This window comes from Pelobates fuscus, chromosome 10 (assembly GCF_036172605.1).
Source record: "Pelobates fuscus isolate aPelFus1 chromosome 10, aPelFus1.pri, whole genome shotgun sequence".
In the NCBI taxonomy this organism is placed as follows: Eukaryota; Metazoa; Chordata; class Amphibia; order Anura; family Pelobatidae; genus Pelobates; species Pelobates fuscus.
Window position 1 is genome coordinate 74,631,311 of NC_086326.1, and position 15,871 is coordinate 74,647,181.

General features: G+C 42.6%; 1 protein-coding gene across 1 annotated transcript in view; it reads left to right on the plus strand.

Moving 5' to 3' along the window:
• Positions 1 to 5,482: 5,482 nt before the first annotated feature.
• Positions 5,483 to 15,871, plus strand: part of TM9SF3 (transmembrane 9 superfamily member 3) — a 38,391-nt gene continuing 28,002 nt past the window's right edge. The window contains exons 1-2 of the mRNA XM_063434850.1: positions 5,483 to 5,768; positions 15,589 to 15,784. Coding sequence (XP_063290920.1) covers positions 5,697 to 5,768; positions 15,589 to 15,784 — 268 coding nt within the window. The 5' untranslated portion in view covers positions 5,483 to 5,696. The remainder of the gene's footprint in view (positions 5,769 to 15,588; positions 15,785 to 15,871) is intronic.

Sequence of the window (15,871 nt, forward strand, 5' to 3'; positions counted from 1 at the left end):
GGGTCTAGTTCTTTCTTTGTCATGGGTAGGGCCTGGAATAGGAATAATATGCCTGGGAGTATGTACATTTTGACTGAGTGTAACCTGCCCAGCCATGATATAGGTTTGTCTGTCCATTTCTCCATGTCCTCTATTAGTGTTGGGAGTATGTTGGTGTAGTTGAGTCGGAATAGTTTAGTGGGGTCAGCAGGTAGGTTTATCCCCAGGTATTTGATGTAGTCTTGTGCTAGGTGGACCTGGTACGTGTCTCCTGTATCAGCATCATGTCTGCTGTGGAGAGAACTATTGGGAGCGCACTAGACTTCTCCATATTAGTTTTATAGCTGGAGAGTGTGCATATTCTGTTAAGATGGTCGATATGGCTCGCATGGAGTCTCCTGGTTCTGCCAGTGTGAGGAGGATGTCATCTGCGTACCTTAACACCCTGAACTGTTGGCCCCGCGATATCCACCCCATGAATTTCAGGATGATCTCAGATGGTTTGGAGTAGGGGCTCCAACGTCAATATGAAAAGTAAGGGCAAAAGGGGGCATCCCTGTCGTGTTCCGTTGGTCAAGGAGAAGGGTCTGGTGTCCGTTCTTGTGAGTTTTATTTGAGCTGCTGTGTTTGTGTACAGGGCTTGTGTACGGGTCTGGGAAGCCAAAGTGTTCTAAGAGAGTGAACATGAAGGGCCACAGGACACTGTCAAACGCCTTCTCGGCGTCCAAGGACAGTGCCAGAGAAGCTTCCAGATGATATCTATATTCCGACATGTATTCTCAAAGAGCTTTCGTCCGGGGACCAAACCCTCCTGTTCCGCGTGGATCAAGCGTCCCAGGCATAGGTTGAGCCGCTCCATCAGGATCTTGGTGAATAGTTTTGCGTAATGATTATTAAGTGAAATGGGTCTGTATGCTTCTGGTAGCAAGTGGTCCTTCCCCGGTTTGGGTAGCAGTATAATATTTGCTAGGGCCATGTCATGGTCTGGTGTGGCGCCCGTTCTAAGTTTATTGAAGAGAGATTCTAGCTGTGGTGTGAGTTCTTCTCTACACATTTTGTAGTAACCCCCTTCGAATCCATCAGGGCCTCGGAATTTGTTACTTTTGAGGGTGGATATCACCCCGTCTATTTGATCTTTCGTGATCGGAGTTGCTAAGGCCAATACTGCTTCGTTGGGAAGTTTGGGCAAGTTAATCTGTTGGAGATAGGCCTGAATGCTGTAAATGTTCGCACTATTTCCTGTGGGGAGTTTTGGATAGAGCCATCTCAGTCTCTGATTGCTGTGATGTGGGGATGTCTCTGTCTAGGTCGTAGGACCCGTGCCAGCATTAGTATCCATCCTATTGGACTTTTCATAGAATGTATTTGGACCATTGCAAGGATCGTGCGGTGTCTTCCAGAAGGATTTATTTGATGGAGGGTCGCAGGGTCCGTTTTGTGTTGTTGTTCTAGTTTGTGAAGCGACTCAGTTTCGAGGTTACTAATTTGGTTTTCTGTTGTTTCCTGTGGGTAGCTGTTTTGAATAGGAACCCCCTAATCACCACCTTGTGTGTCGCCTATACTGTGGCTGCCGACACATCAGGGGTTGTATTGGTTTGGAAGTAAGTGGTCATTTCTTTGCGTAGTTGTTGTAGTATGATGAGGTCCTTGAGGAACGAGGCGTTCAGCCTCCATGTCCACGGGGACAAGGCACTTATGTTGCCGAGGGTGATGGTTACATCGGCGTGGTCTGGCCAAGTGATGGACCCGATCTCTGTCTGCAAGACTTTGTCCATTCCAAGATTGTGTGTGAGGAAATAATCCTTGAGTATGTATTATGGGGGGCTGAGTGGTACCTGTAGTCTGCGGTACTTGGGTGTTGTGCCTTTCCATGCGTCGATAAGACCGGTGGTCCTAATGAAGTGATGGACAAGTTAGTCATGTGCGCCCATGCCATGAGAACAAGGTCAACCCAGGTCTAGCCCTCCTGTCCACAGCAGGACACGGACTGCGTTCAAGTCTCCCCCTAGTAATGAGACAGCCACTAGAGGCTGGAATAACCCTAGTGTAAACATAGCAGTTTCGCTGAAACTGCTATGTTTACAGCAGAAAGGGTTAAACCTAGATGGACCTGACACTCAGACCACTTAATTAAGCTGAAGTGGTCTGGGTGCCTATAGTGGTCCTTCAACAGTGCAGGAGATAACAACTTTTGAATCAAACCCACTGTTTTGTTACATCTGTTAGAATTTTTTTTAATGTAGGCTGTGTGAGTCACAGCCAGGGAAAGTGTGGCTAGGGCTGGATTAACTGAAACAAAAAAAATAAATTCGAAACTCCAATTCAATTTTGCTAGCAAATGCACAGATTTAAAGAAAAAAACATTTAAAATAGGTTTTTCTCCCATCTCTCTCTCAATTCCTCAGCAGCTGAATTCCAACAAATTGAGAGACGGGAAAGCAGAAGAGTTCTCCAACCCACTGCGTTTGCTATGGTAACTCCTGAGCCAGTGCTTCTAGCACCAGCTAGTAGGAAGTATTGGAACTGAGTGACATTGCATCACCATGTTTAGACGCTGGCGTCATGGAGGAGGTTTGCCATGCTTGGGGAAGTGTCCTCAAAGAGGGCAAATTGGCAAACACCAGAGGAGGAACGCGAAGTGTAATAAAATTATGAATAAAAATCACTGTTTAGTAGATATACCCCAAATGAAAACTTGCATGCATTTAATTATACGTTTTTTCATTTGAATAATAACTTTTGCCTTCTTTTGGATCAACAGCAAAAAAACAAATGTGAGGAAGGCTGAACTTGATGGACAAGTCTCTTTTCAGCTATGTAACTATGTAACTAAAGACAGCTTGCAAAACCTGCAGATCAATGAGAAGTCTTTGCAGACAAGTGCTCAGGGCAATTGCTGCCTCTTGATTCAGTGCAAATAAACCAACCAAACCAGGAAGTAACAGAACCTCTTGTCTACTTGAAAAGCCATGGGGTGTAACCAGTATGATTTATAAAAGTGCCAATTTCAATTGAAATCTGCACTATTTTCAAAATGAAAAAAAGAGGACACACTCGCCACACACAAAGCTTTCCAGCAAGCTAAAGTGCTTTAGGTGTCTGGAGTGTCCCTTTAAGTAAGCAAACCTATGGCGGAGTTGGAAAGTTTTCCCAAATCAGTTAATCTTATTGCCAATTGTATGGTTTCTTATATCTATTGTACCTTTGCCTTGTGTTGGCGCTTTATAAATAAAGAATAATAAACATTTGAGTATGCTACTACTTGGAGTTTAGTAAATAAACCTGTGTGTATGTATAGTTTGTCATGGTACTCACTGGTACTGTTGTGGTTGTTGAACAAAACTTCAACATAATTACATATTAAAGGCAAAAACATTGGAAAGTGTGAAATGGTGACTAGGGTGGCTGACAGGCCAAGTCTCTGTCACTCAAGGCTTCACAGGGCAGTGTACTGGGGACAATTCTCTGGTATTCTAATGTGCAGGGCATCATCAAAATTATTCACTAACATGGCTAGGTGTTATTCAGGCTGGCTAGGTGTTGTTGCCCCATTGCAGGCTGGCTAGGTGTTGTTGGCCCATTGCATGCTGGCTAGGTGTTGTTGGCCCATTGCATGCTGGCTAGGTGTTGTTGGCCCATTGCATGCTGGCTAGGTGTTGTTGGCCCATTTAAGGCTGGCTAGGTGTTGCCCCATTGCAGGCTGGCTAGGTGTTGCCCCATTGCAGGCTGGCTAGGTGTTGCCCCATTGCAGGCTGGCTAGGTGTTGCCCCATTGCAGGCTGGCTAGGTGTTGCCCCATTGCAGGCTCGCTAGGTGTTGCCCCATTGCAGGCTCGCTAGGTGTTGCCCCATTGCAGGCTCGCTAGGTGTTGTCCCATTTCAGGCTCGCTAGGTGTTGTCCCATTTCAGGCTCGCTAGGTGTTGTCCCATTTCAGGCTCGCTAGGTGTTGTTGGCCCATTGCATGCTGGCTAGGTGTTGTTGGCCCATTGCATGCTGGCTAGGTGTTGTTGGCCCATTGCATGCTGGCTAGGTGTTGTTGGCCCATTGCATGCTGGCTAGGTGTTGTTGGCCCATTGCATGCTGGCTAGGTGTTGTTGGCCCATTGCATGCTGGCTAGGTGTTGTTGGCCCATTGCATGCTGGCTAGGTGTTGTTGGCCCATTGCATGCTGGCTAGGTGTTGTTGGCCCATTGCATGCTGGCTAGGTGTTGTTGGCCCATTGCATGCTGGCTAGGTGTTGTTGGCCCATTGCATGCTGGCTAGGTGTTGTTGGCCCATTGCATGCTGGCTAGGTGTTGTTGGCCCATTGCAGGCTGGCTAGGTGTTGTTGATCCATTTAAGGCTGGCTAGATGTTGTCCCATTGCAGGCTGGCTAGGTGTTGTTGTCCCATTGCAGGCTGGCTAGGTGTTGTTGTCCCATTGCAGGCTGGCTAGGTGTTGTTGTCCCATTGCAGGCTGGCTAGGTGTTGTTGTCCCATTGCAGGCTGGCTAGGTGTTGTTGTCCCATTGCATGCTGGCTAGGTGTTGTTGTCCCATTGCATGCTGGCTAGGTGTTGTTGTCCCATTGCATGCTGGCTAGGTGTTGTTGTCCCATTGCAGGCTGGCTAGGTGTTGTTGTCCCATTGCAGGCTGGCTAGGTGTTGTTGACCCATTGCATGCTGGCTATGTGTTGACCCATTGCATGCTGGCTAGGTGTTGTTGTCCCATTGCATGCTGGCTAGGTGTTGTTGTCCCATTGCATGCTGGCTAGGTGTTGTTGTCCCATTGCAGGCTGGCTAGGTGTTGTTGTCCCATTGCAGGCTGGCTAGGTGTTGTTGTCCCATTGCATGCTGGCTAGATGTTGATCCTTTCAGGCTGGCTAGGTGTTATTATCCCATTGCAGGCTGGCTATGTGTTGATCCATTGCAGGCTGGCTAGGTGTTGACCCATTGCAGGCTGGCTAGGTGTTGACCCATTGCAGGCTGGCTAGGTGTTGACCCATTGCAGGCTGGCTATGTGTTGACCCATTGCAGGCTGGCTATGTGTTGACCCATTGCAGGCTGGCTAGGTGTTGTTATCCCATTTCAGGCTGGCTAGGTGTTCTCCCATTGCAGGCTGGCTAGGTGTTGTCCCAGTGCAGGCTGGCTAGGTGTTGTTGTCCCATTGCAGGCTGGCTAGGTGTTGTTGTCCCATTGCAGGCTGGCTAGGCGTTGCCCCATTGCAGGCTGGCTATGTGTTATTCAGGTTGGCTATGTGTTATTCAGGTTGGCTATGTGTTATTCAGGTTGGCTATGTGTTATTCAGGTTGGCTAGGTGTTATTCAGGCTGGCTAGGTGTTATTCAGGCTGGCTAGGTGTTATTCAGGCTGGCTAGGTGTTGCCCCAACACAGGATGGCTAGGTGTTATTCGGAGTGGCTAGGTGTTGACCCATAGCTGCAGTGAGCTGCTGTTGGCAGTATCCTTTGTGCTGGGCCAGGTATCTCCACCCACCAGCAGGCAGAGTGCGGGCACTTCCGGGATGCTGGCAGGAGGTGAGGCACTTCCGGTTGCAGTCTCCGTGGCCGGATGACGTGGCTGAGCGGCCGCTGAGAAGGCGGCGGGTGTAGCAGGACTCGGGGTTTCCAGTTCCAGCAGCAGCCGGAGGAGGAGGGCGGAGAGAGGAGACATTACTGAAGCAGCCGCCGCCGACACATCCCCCCCCCCCCGCCTTCCGCTGTTTATCCCGAGCCGCCAGGACACGATGAGGCCGCTGACGGTGCTGCTGCTGTGCGTGTCCGCGCTGTGTGTGACGGCGGACGAACATGAGCACACGGTGAGATCCCGGGCAGCTCACTGGGGGGCCGGGGGACAGCTCACTGGGGGGTGTCTGCACAGGCCCGCTCTGTATAATGTGACTCCCCCTCCCAGGCCGCACATCCACCCTGTCACCGGCTCACTATAACCACTGACAGAGAGGCCGGGGCCTGAGTGTGAGTGCAGGCTCAGGGGACATGCCAAGGCCTGAATCACGTCCTCCTACAGGGCAGTGAGGTATGCGGTGTGCACTGGGTCTCCCATCATGCTCAGCCAGAGGGGGAAAGGCTGGCTGAGCGTCATTGGGAAATAGAGTTTATTCTCTTTATTCTGCAAGCTGTTGGAAACCGAATTGTAACATACAGGCTGAAACTGTCAGGATGTGAAAGAAAAATGAGTTAGAGGTTCATTTTTTTTTTTTTTAAATGAAATAAGCATCTGCCTACGTTCAGCAATTTGATTTCCAGCTCACTATTTGTGAATATTTAGTGCCTATATCATATTAGAATTATGATATAGATTTTAGTATGTGGAGTATAAGGCCTAAAACATGCAAAACACGATCTGTTCTTTTTGCCATTTTACTTATACTAATTATCAGAATATGCTGCAATCCAAATGATCTCGTGAGACATGTTGGTATCATGCTTGGCATGTGCAGTGATTATTTTACAGCTATTCTCTAAAGCAGGACATGTCCAGAACTGACAAGGAAATTTCAAATACTAGGCCAACATCTCCAAATCAGCTATTTTTTATTCTAGCTTCCCTAATTTGCTCTTAAATTTGCATTTCTCTTAAAGACTACAGTATAGTGTATTTTTCTAAGCAAGCACAATTCATTTTTTTTTATCACGTTAAACGTCATATTTATCCGACAAGTGCACTAAAATAGAAAATATTTTGTAGGTGTCATTAGGTTGTGACATTGAACAGGAAACTAAATATAAATACACCTGGACATGTCACAACTGCTCAATCTATACAATTGTTTGTAGGTTAGTTGTGTTGTTTAACATAGTGTTGACATATACGTAATAGAAATGCATTGCCACATAATTTGATGCCAATGTTTAGTTAAATACATTCACTGGTTGGTTCAATTTTATGGCAAAACCAAAGATGTGTGGCATGTGCCGTTATGTGAAAGATTTAACACCTCAGTATTTGTAGTCATATTCCATTTAAGATGTCGGCACCAGCACATGCCTTTAGAAGTTTTATTATTTGAAGATTCAGCAGAAGAGGTTTTCGGAATCACCTGTAATCTCAATACCTTCTATATATGAAGTATATTTTGGAAACAAAGATAGAGACAAGCTATGTTATATGCATACTTTTTTATTCTTCCCATTTAAAAACACCTGCTTAAGTTTGTTTGGTTCCAAGCATGTAGTCTTTGTATATAATTGTACTTTTTGTGCTAAAACTTTTATATAAGTAGTAAGCATTTTATTTGTGATTGTGTGAATGTTAATGTGGTCAATGTGAGCCCATAAATAATTTTTAACTCCTGCATTGTTAGCAAATTGGTTTTCTGAAGACATTTTTGCGCCGCTTTTACACACCTGAACTGATTTATGTTTTCACACTTCCTGGATACGTACAAAAGGAAATGCCACATGCACAGATTTCAGATACTTAATTCATATTGTTCACTGCAATCCTCAGCAATAAGCATATTCAAGGCTGACTATAGATTTTAGTTTTATTACTTTTATCTTGGAAAGCTGATAGGTCTTAGGTATTCCAATACTTATTGGGTGTTGTAAAATCTACTGTTAGAAGGGTTAAAAATCTTTTAATTTGTTTAAAGTAGTGCTTTGTTGACTGTAGCATTAACATTAACATTTTTAGGAATTTGAAAATAATTTTGACAACTTTATTACAGCTTTTGATACAATCAATGCATAGAGGCTCAAGATTACATTTAAACATGAATACTGTATATAATTTTGGATTATTGAATTACAAAAGAGAAAAAAAATCACATCTGTAATATATATATATATATATATATATATATATATATATATATTATTTTTTTTTTGAATAATGTTTATCAATTTTTAAATAAAGTGTGGGAGTAAAAGGGGAAGGTACAATATCTCTCCAACCACAGGTGGTAAGGTTCCATGCCAACATAAAATATAAAACCTTACAGGCAGCATACAATCGTAGCACAGCCTGCCAGTTAGCAATATAGTCCTTTGTGATTACCTGGTAATTGGCCTGTAACCTGATTTAGGGGAAAGAAGAGTGTATGCAGGTGAGTTGCAAAGCTGGAGAGGTGGGAGGAAAGAAAAAAGAAGGCCCTTTCTGTGATCAGTTTACACTTTTTGTCCAAATCTTATAGATCAAGAGTTGTTCAGCTATGATAGTCAAGTTCTCTCTCTCTCTTCTCATTTGATCTGTGAATAAAATAAACATTAAAGGGAAACTCCAGTGCCAGGAAAACAATCAGTTTTCCTGGCACTGCAGGTCCCCTCTCCCTCCCACCCATCAATCTCCGGTTGCTGAAGGGGTAAAAACACCTTCAGTAACTTACCAGAGGCAGCGACGATGTTCCACGTCGCTCCTTCTTCCTCCGCCGCAGCTCCTCCCAGTGATTGTGTCGGCCAGTGGGCGAGACTGATCCCGCCCACCGGCCGGGAAGACCGCATGCGCATTAGAGCTCCCCATAGGAAAGCATTGAAAATGCTTTTCAGTGCTTTCATATGGGGAAGTGAGTGACGCTGGAGATCCTCACACAGCGTCAGGACGTCCAGCGACGCTCTAGCACAGGGACATGGAAGTGCCCTCTAGTGGCTGTCTAGTAGACAGCCACTAGAGGTGGAGTTAACCCTGCAAGGTAATTATGTTTATTTGGTTTTGTGCCATGGGCACAGGTGTGAATCCTGAAGCAAACGGACATGCTTGTCTATCACACTTGCTTGCTCAATAATGCACCCATATGGCGCTTTTGGAGATATGGAATTGGCTGACCCGCCGAACAGCCTAATTTGGGCGGATTGCAATTCTACTGAATGCAATTTCACTGCATTAGTGGCTGCAGACTAGGGCACTGCACTAAAATAGTTACTGAAACTATTAACATCTGATATCATCATGTAAAATATGCCGTTTCGTGCGTCCAGTGCTTTTCTGTGAGAAGCATTCTATTCTGTGCTTCTCATAGAGATGCGTTGGATTTGTGTATTGCTGCAATTGCGCACATAAGTAATGTGTTCTTAAAGGGACACTATAGGCACCCAGACAACTCTGTCAGTGAAGTGGTCTGGAGGCAGTAATCCTGTCCCCTTAATCTTGCAATGTAAAACATTGCTTTTTTTTTTTGTATTATTATATAGAGAAACTGCAATATTTACATTGCAGGTTTAAGACTTCCACTAGTGGCTGTCTACCAGATTCTGAACATCCAAACAGTTTGCATGAGGACGTCCAGCGTCTTGAAAAACCCCATAGAAAGCATTAGTATAGAGTATTGTGTTGCTCGCCGCACATTAGGTTCCCTGTTCGCAATGTCTGTACCCTGACCCAATGCCGTATGAGCTCGGCGCTGGAATTTTGGTAAGTGAATAAAGGTTTTTTTAACCCTCTCATTAATGGCTGGGTAGAGGGCTCTGGGTTGTTCCTTTAACAATATTAGAAGGATGGATCTGCATTAGACCTCATTCATATACCATGATTTTTCAGATTTTTTTAATAGTTAATATTTGAACACATGTACTCCAAGATAATCCAGGTACTAAGATAAGACAGCGGAGTTTAGTAACATATGAATTTATTCATAATTTGGTCAATCCATATATTTCTACTCAATGTTTTGAGGTGTCAGTAACATTTAGGGGCTATACTGGTATGGCTCCTGGACTTTGTCAAGCACTATTTGTCAGGGTGCAAATTGACTTCATGCAGTTCTGTCTCTGTATGATGATGATGTGGAAAATTGCCCGATAGGTGTGTATACTCAATACACCATCAAAAATGTGACTAATTATGTGAGTTTTGCTGTTTACTATAGTCCAAAGCTCAAATGGATTATTTGATCTGCACAACCCACACGTTAAAGGAACACTCCTTATAAAAAAAAATATTCTAGCATGTAGTTGATAAATAACATAATTTGAATCAGGCATCTCAAATTCCAGCTACCTCTCTCCACAATGACCCTGATCAGCTACAACATTAAAAGCATCTGCCTAACATTGCGTAGGTCCCTTGTGCTGCCTAAACAGCTCTGATGTGTAGAGGCATTGACTCTGTCCTGTGTTATCTAAGACATTGTCACCAGATCCTTTAAGTCCAAATTGTGAGGTGAGGCCTCATGGACCATTTTTGTTGTTCCAGCATATCCCACAGGTTTTAAATTGTATTGAGACCTGGAGAATTTGGAGGACAAAGGCGCAACACCTTGAAGTGAACGGTTTGTCATGGTCCACAACCCATTCCTGAACAATTTATGCAGTGTGGCAACAATTCTCTGTTTTGTCCCCTTCCCTTCAGCAATATTTAAAGTGGGCCTTTTCCTTCTATGTTAAATATTTTAATTTTAACAGCCGATTCTCTCAATTAGAGTGACACATTAGGCACCCAGACTACTTCATATAATTGTAGTGGTCTGGGTTAAGTGTCCCTGTCCCCTTAACCCTGTAAGTGGAAACATTTAGAGAAACTGCATTGTTTACATTGCAGGGTTTAAACAAAGACTAGATGTGCTTCCTGAATCTTTTGAGATTTTTATTTCCCCCATTGTGAAGACTTGATTTTAAGGATGTCCTGTGGGGAAGGTCTGCTAACTATTTAGGTGAACACCCCTATTTTTAATATAGCTATTTGCTTACCTTTTGGACCTCGCTGCTCTTATCTGCGTGCTATGATCTCAGCCAATGCAATGCTTTTTTCACAGGGAAGCATTGGGGGACTCGTGCACATGCACAGCAAATCAGTGTTGTGTTAAACCGCATCTCTTGAGTCAGTTCTTCTCTATGGGGAGCGGTCAGTAATTCCACGGTCTGTATTCTTTGCAAACTCAGAAAGTCGCTATAGTGGTTGAAGTGACAGCCAATAGAGGTGAACTTAAAGCGGCACTATAGGCACCTAGACCACTTTTATATCATTGATGTGGTCTTGGTGCAGTGTGCCTGTCCTTAGTCCTTCAGTTTGAAAAAAAAATGCAATGTTTATGTGGGTGAGAGGAAGACTTGGACCAGAGGGCACTATAGTGTTAAGATACAACTTTGTGTTTGTAACACTATAGAATCCCTTTAAGCAGCAGTGTCAACACTGCCTCTTCTCAGAAAATGCAACGTTTACACTGCTGAACCTGCAGGGACAGGCTTTTTTCCCCATAACCACTACGGCTATGTAACTTAGTAACTATATATGACCTACATGCTTTTTAATTGACTTTATTTTTTTGCTTAACAACTTGAATTGATTCAGTAGCATAATAATTGATTTTAATGCTGAGTTTAAGTATTAACTTTTTAAGAAATGGGCTTTGCTAGATATTAACAATGCAAGTAAAGACTCAGAAAGAAATACGGGGGGAAAAGCTCCTTACCTTTTTTACCAGGGACGAAACTCCTGTTGTGCTGTTTTCCACGCTGCCTCCTGTGACTTCATCGTGTAGGCGCCGTTTCCTGGGAGATCGTCCAATCCAATACTTCTCACAGAGCCACGTGAATGTCCTGCCAAATGGTTTTCACAGGGAAGCATTGAATTCACTGCTTGCCTATTAATTACATTTGGTCGCATTACAGACTTACAATTGGTTAGTGCAGAGGAAACGCCTCTAGTGGTTGTGTGGAAGACAGCCAATAGAGCTGTATTTAAAGGGACACTATAGGCACCCACACTACTTCAGCTCATTGAAGTGGTCTGGGTGCATAGTCCCACTTCTCTAATCCTGCAAAGTATTGAAAACTGGAATAATTACCTTTGAAAGTTAACTCAACCTCTACTGGCTGTCTACCAGGAAGCTACTAGAGGGGAATTTTGTGACTACTTTTGGTCGCCTAACTGGCACTGGACGTCTTCACCCTATGCATGAAAACAACAAGCACCATGTAAAACCTTATAAGAAAGATTTATACATGCTCTCCTATTGGGGAATACTAATGCGAGCGCAGCCATTGATTCACATGCACATTAGGTCTCCCGGCTGGCTTTGGCAGGATAGGAGCAGAGGCGGAGCCCGAAACAGTACCTAGGAACTTTAGTGGTTGTTATGCTGATCAAGAAATTTTCTGCTGGGCAGATTATATGCATAAATCATTTTTGCCACTAGTCATTTCCAAGGTTAGTATTAATGCTTGCTTTTTTCGCTTTTCTACCATGTTGCTTGGAATTTCTTGCATAGATTATGTTCATCAATATCTCCAGTTTGCGGAAATATGCCACATGCCCTAATTTTTTTTTATGCTTTCTTACAGACCAAGATTTGTAGCATGCTTACATATATTTTCAGCAAAGAAAGTACATTAAAATCCTCTGAACATATTGATGTAAACAATGGGACACAAGTATTTCATCAGCAACATCTGACTTATTACATATGAGTGTTTTGACAATCACTGTGCCTAAAATCTATTCAGAATAATTCTCATAGAATGACTTGTGTTTAGTTTTAACACTCAATAACAAAACTGTTTGACAAAACAGTACTGAAAAGTGTAGCTAAGACCTGTTAGTGGCTTTTGTGGTGTGCGATCACTTCCCTGAGCTGTCGGCTTTCCGCTATGCTATTTTCGAGACTGACGATCAGTTTTGTGCAACTTTTGTGTCTTATCAGCATGCCCAATGTGCTAAACCCAAATAGGGATCGATCGATATTGATTTTTTTAGAGCCGATACCGATACAGATATTCTGTGAACTTTCAGGCCGTTAGCCGATATAATTTGCCGATATTTACCATTTACATAGACCATTTACATAGATACATTTACCATTTTGGAAAATAAAAACGAATCCTGAAGGTAAATGCACAAAATATACATGCCACGTGTAGTGGATGCAGTGTGTTTAGACAGGGGAGCTGTGTGTGTGTTTGTGTAGTGGATGCAATGTGTATTTGTCAAGTGTGTTGTGGATGCAATGTGTATTTGTCTAGTGTGTGTAGTGGATGCAATGTGTATTTGTCTAGTGTGTGTAGTGGATGCAATGTGTATTTGTCTAGTGTGTGTAGTGGATGCAATGTGTATTTGTCTAGTGTGTGTAGTGGATGCAGTGTGTATTTGTCTAGTGTGTGTGTGTAGTGGATGCAGTGTGTATTTGTCTAGTGTGTGTGTGTAGTGGATGCAGTGTGTATTTGTCTAGTGTGTGTGTAGTGGATGCAGTGTGTATTTGTCTAGTGTGTATATAGTGAAAGCAGAGTGTGCTGGTAGTGTGCGTGAAGTGAATGCTGTATATACTAAATGCAAAGTGTTTGTGTAGTGTGTGTGTATAATGCAGCATGTTTGTGTAGTGTGCTTAATATACACACACTGCATTATATACACACACTGCATTATATAAACACACACTATGCAAACACACACTGCATTAAATACACACACTACACACACTGCATTAAATACACACACTGCATTATACACACACAAACTATGCAAACACACTGCATTATATATACACACTACACACACTGCATTATATAAACACACTGCATTATATATACACACTACACACACTGCATTATATAAACACACTGCATTATATATACACACTACACACACTGCATTATATAAACACACTGCATTATATATACACACTACACACACTGCATTATATAAACACACTGCATTATATATACACACTACACACACTGCATTATATAAACACACTGCATTATATATACACACTACACACACTGCATTATATAAACACACTACATTATATAAACACTACACAAACACACTGCATTATATACACAGTGTGTTTGTGTATGTGTATATAATGGAGTGTGTGTATATAATGCAGTGTGTTTGCACAAACACACTGCATTATTTACACACTATGCAAACACACTGCATTATATACAGACACTATACAGTGTGCATTATATAAACACACTACATTATATAAACACTGCACAAACACACTGCATTATAAACACAGTGTGTTTGTGTATGTGTATATAATGGAGTGTGTATATAATGCAGTGTGTTTGTGTAGTGTGTGTGTGTAAGGGGGCATTTTTTATTAAATTATTATTTTTATATTTAATTATTATTTATTTTTGTTGTCCCCCCTCCCTGCTTGTTACCTGGCCAGGGAGGGGGGGGGGATATAGCAGTCCCTGGTGGTCCAGTGGCATTGGCTGAGCTGGTGGGGGGCAGGCAGCAATCATTTACTCACCTCCCAGCAGCTCCTCCAGCTCCCCAGTGTAAGTCTCGCGGCCAGGGTGCTGTGCGGAGCGTTGCCATGGTAACCCTTGGCAACGCTCTGACGGCCGCGGGTCTCGCAAGACTTACACTGGGGAGCTGGAGGAGCTGCTGGGAGGTGAGTAAATGTAAATGAGCCTGGCGGTCCTAGGAGGTATTATCGGCAATATCTGTATCTATATTGGCCGATACCGATATTGCCGAATATCGGCCGATTATATCGGTAAAACCGATAATCGGTCGATCCCTAAACCCAAACATAGGCCTTGATTTAATTATTTTTGGATAAGCTTTGCAAATGATTTTAATATTTCTGGATAAACTTTTTAAATTATTTTTTCAAAATATTAACATATAAAAATACATAATACATCAAAATATAAAAAAAAAAACGAAATAAAAAAATTTAAATCAGGACCATAATGGACAAGCTGCAGTTCCTTGCGGCTGCCATATTTTCATCTGTAGCATACTGCTAACAGTGGCAGCAAAATAGATTTATGCAGTCTTGGCAAACTACAGACCTGAGGTGTCACTTGGCGTCTCTGCAGTTAGACATCCTGGTATATGTCCTTGCAGAATGTAGGCTGTGATTCCACACTGCCCAATTTCAAAGCTAGGCAATTAGTCTGAAGCATTTGCTTGGGCATTGCCTAGCACTGAAAAGGAAGTGAGTGCTGGGCAGAAAGAGAGTGGAGTTTTTATGGCTTTGGAACTATTTGTGCAAGTTTAGTAAATTCATATTTTTGGCATTTGATTACAATATAGAAAAATTAAAATAATATAAATATATGTATGTGTGTGCATATATACATACGTACACACACACACGTGTGTGTGTGTGTGTGTGTAACAATATTTCAGGGCTAAACCTGTAGTATTCAACCTTTGTAATGGGATTCTATGCAGTATACAACCTTTGTAATGGGATTCTATGCAGTATACAACCTTTGTAATGGGATTCTATGCAGTATACAACCTTTGTAATGGGATTCTATGCAGTATACAACCTTTGTAATGGGATTCTATGCTACATGACCTATGCCAAGTAGAAGACTTGTCATACAGGGTCAGTGCTTTCCTATAGGTACTCTGCAAGAGAAAATTAATATCTTTTAATAATTGCCTTCTGCCGTTTCGGTAAAATCCTTCTAATCACAGGTTCTATAATCAGGGATTCTTGCTTTTGCCTTCATAAAAGTAACTACAATAAAAACAACAAATCCACTTTTCTTTTGCGCTCTAATGTTTAATATCTAGTCTTCTGTTGTTTCTTTCCTGCTTAAATAGCATTTTTTACTCCTAATATTTGAAAGCATGGCAAATGGGGTAATACTGTTTTCAGAATTTATACCAATCCCCTCTGCATGTTTTTATATGTACAAACAATTTGCAAATGATGCATTGTAACATTATTTTTTTTTCCCCCTATTTGTGTTTTTTCTAACATGCAGTATAATGACAAAGAAGAAGTTGTATTGTGGATGAACACCGTGGGCCCGTACCACAATCGGCAAGAGACATACAAGTACTTCTCTCTGCCTTTCTGTGAGGGAACCAAGAAAAGTATTAGCCATTACCATGAAACTTTAGGTGAAGCTCTTCAAGGAGTGGAGTTGGAGTTTAGCGGGTTAGATATTACATTCAAGGGTGAGTAGTTAAATTCTTGTTCACAGACCTATAATTTGTATTGTAAATGTATTCAGTGTGTACACTATATGATACACAGCAGTCTCC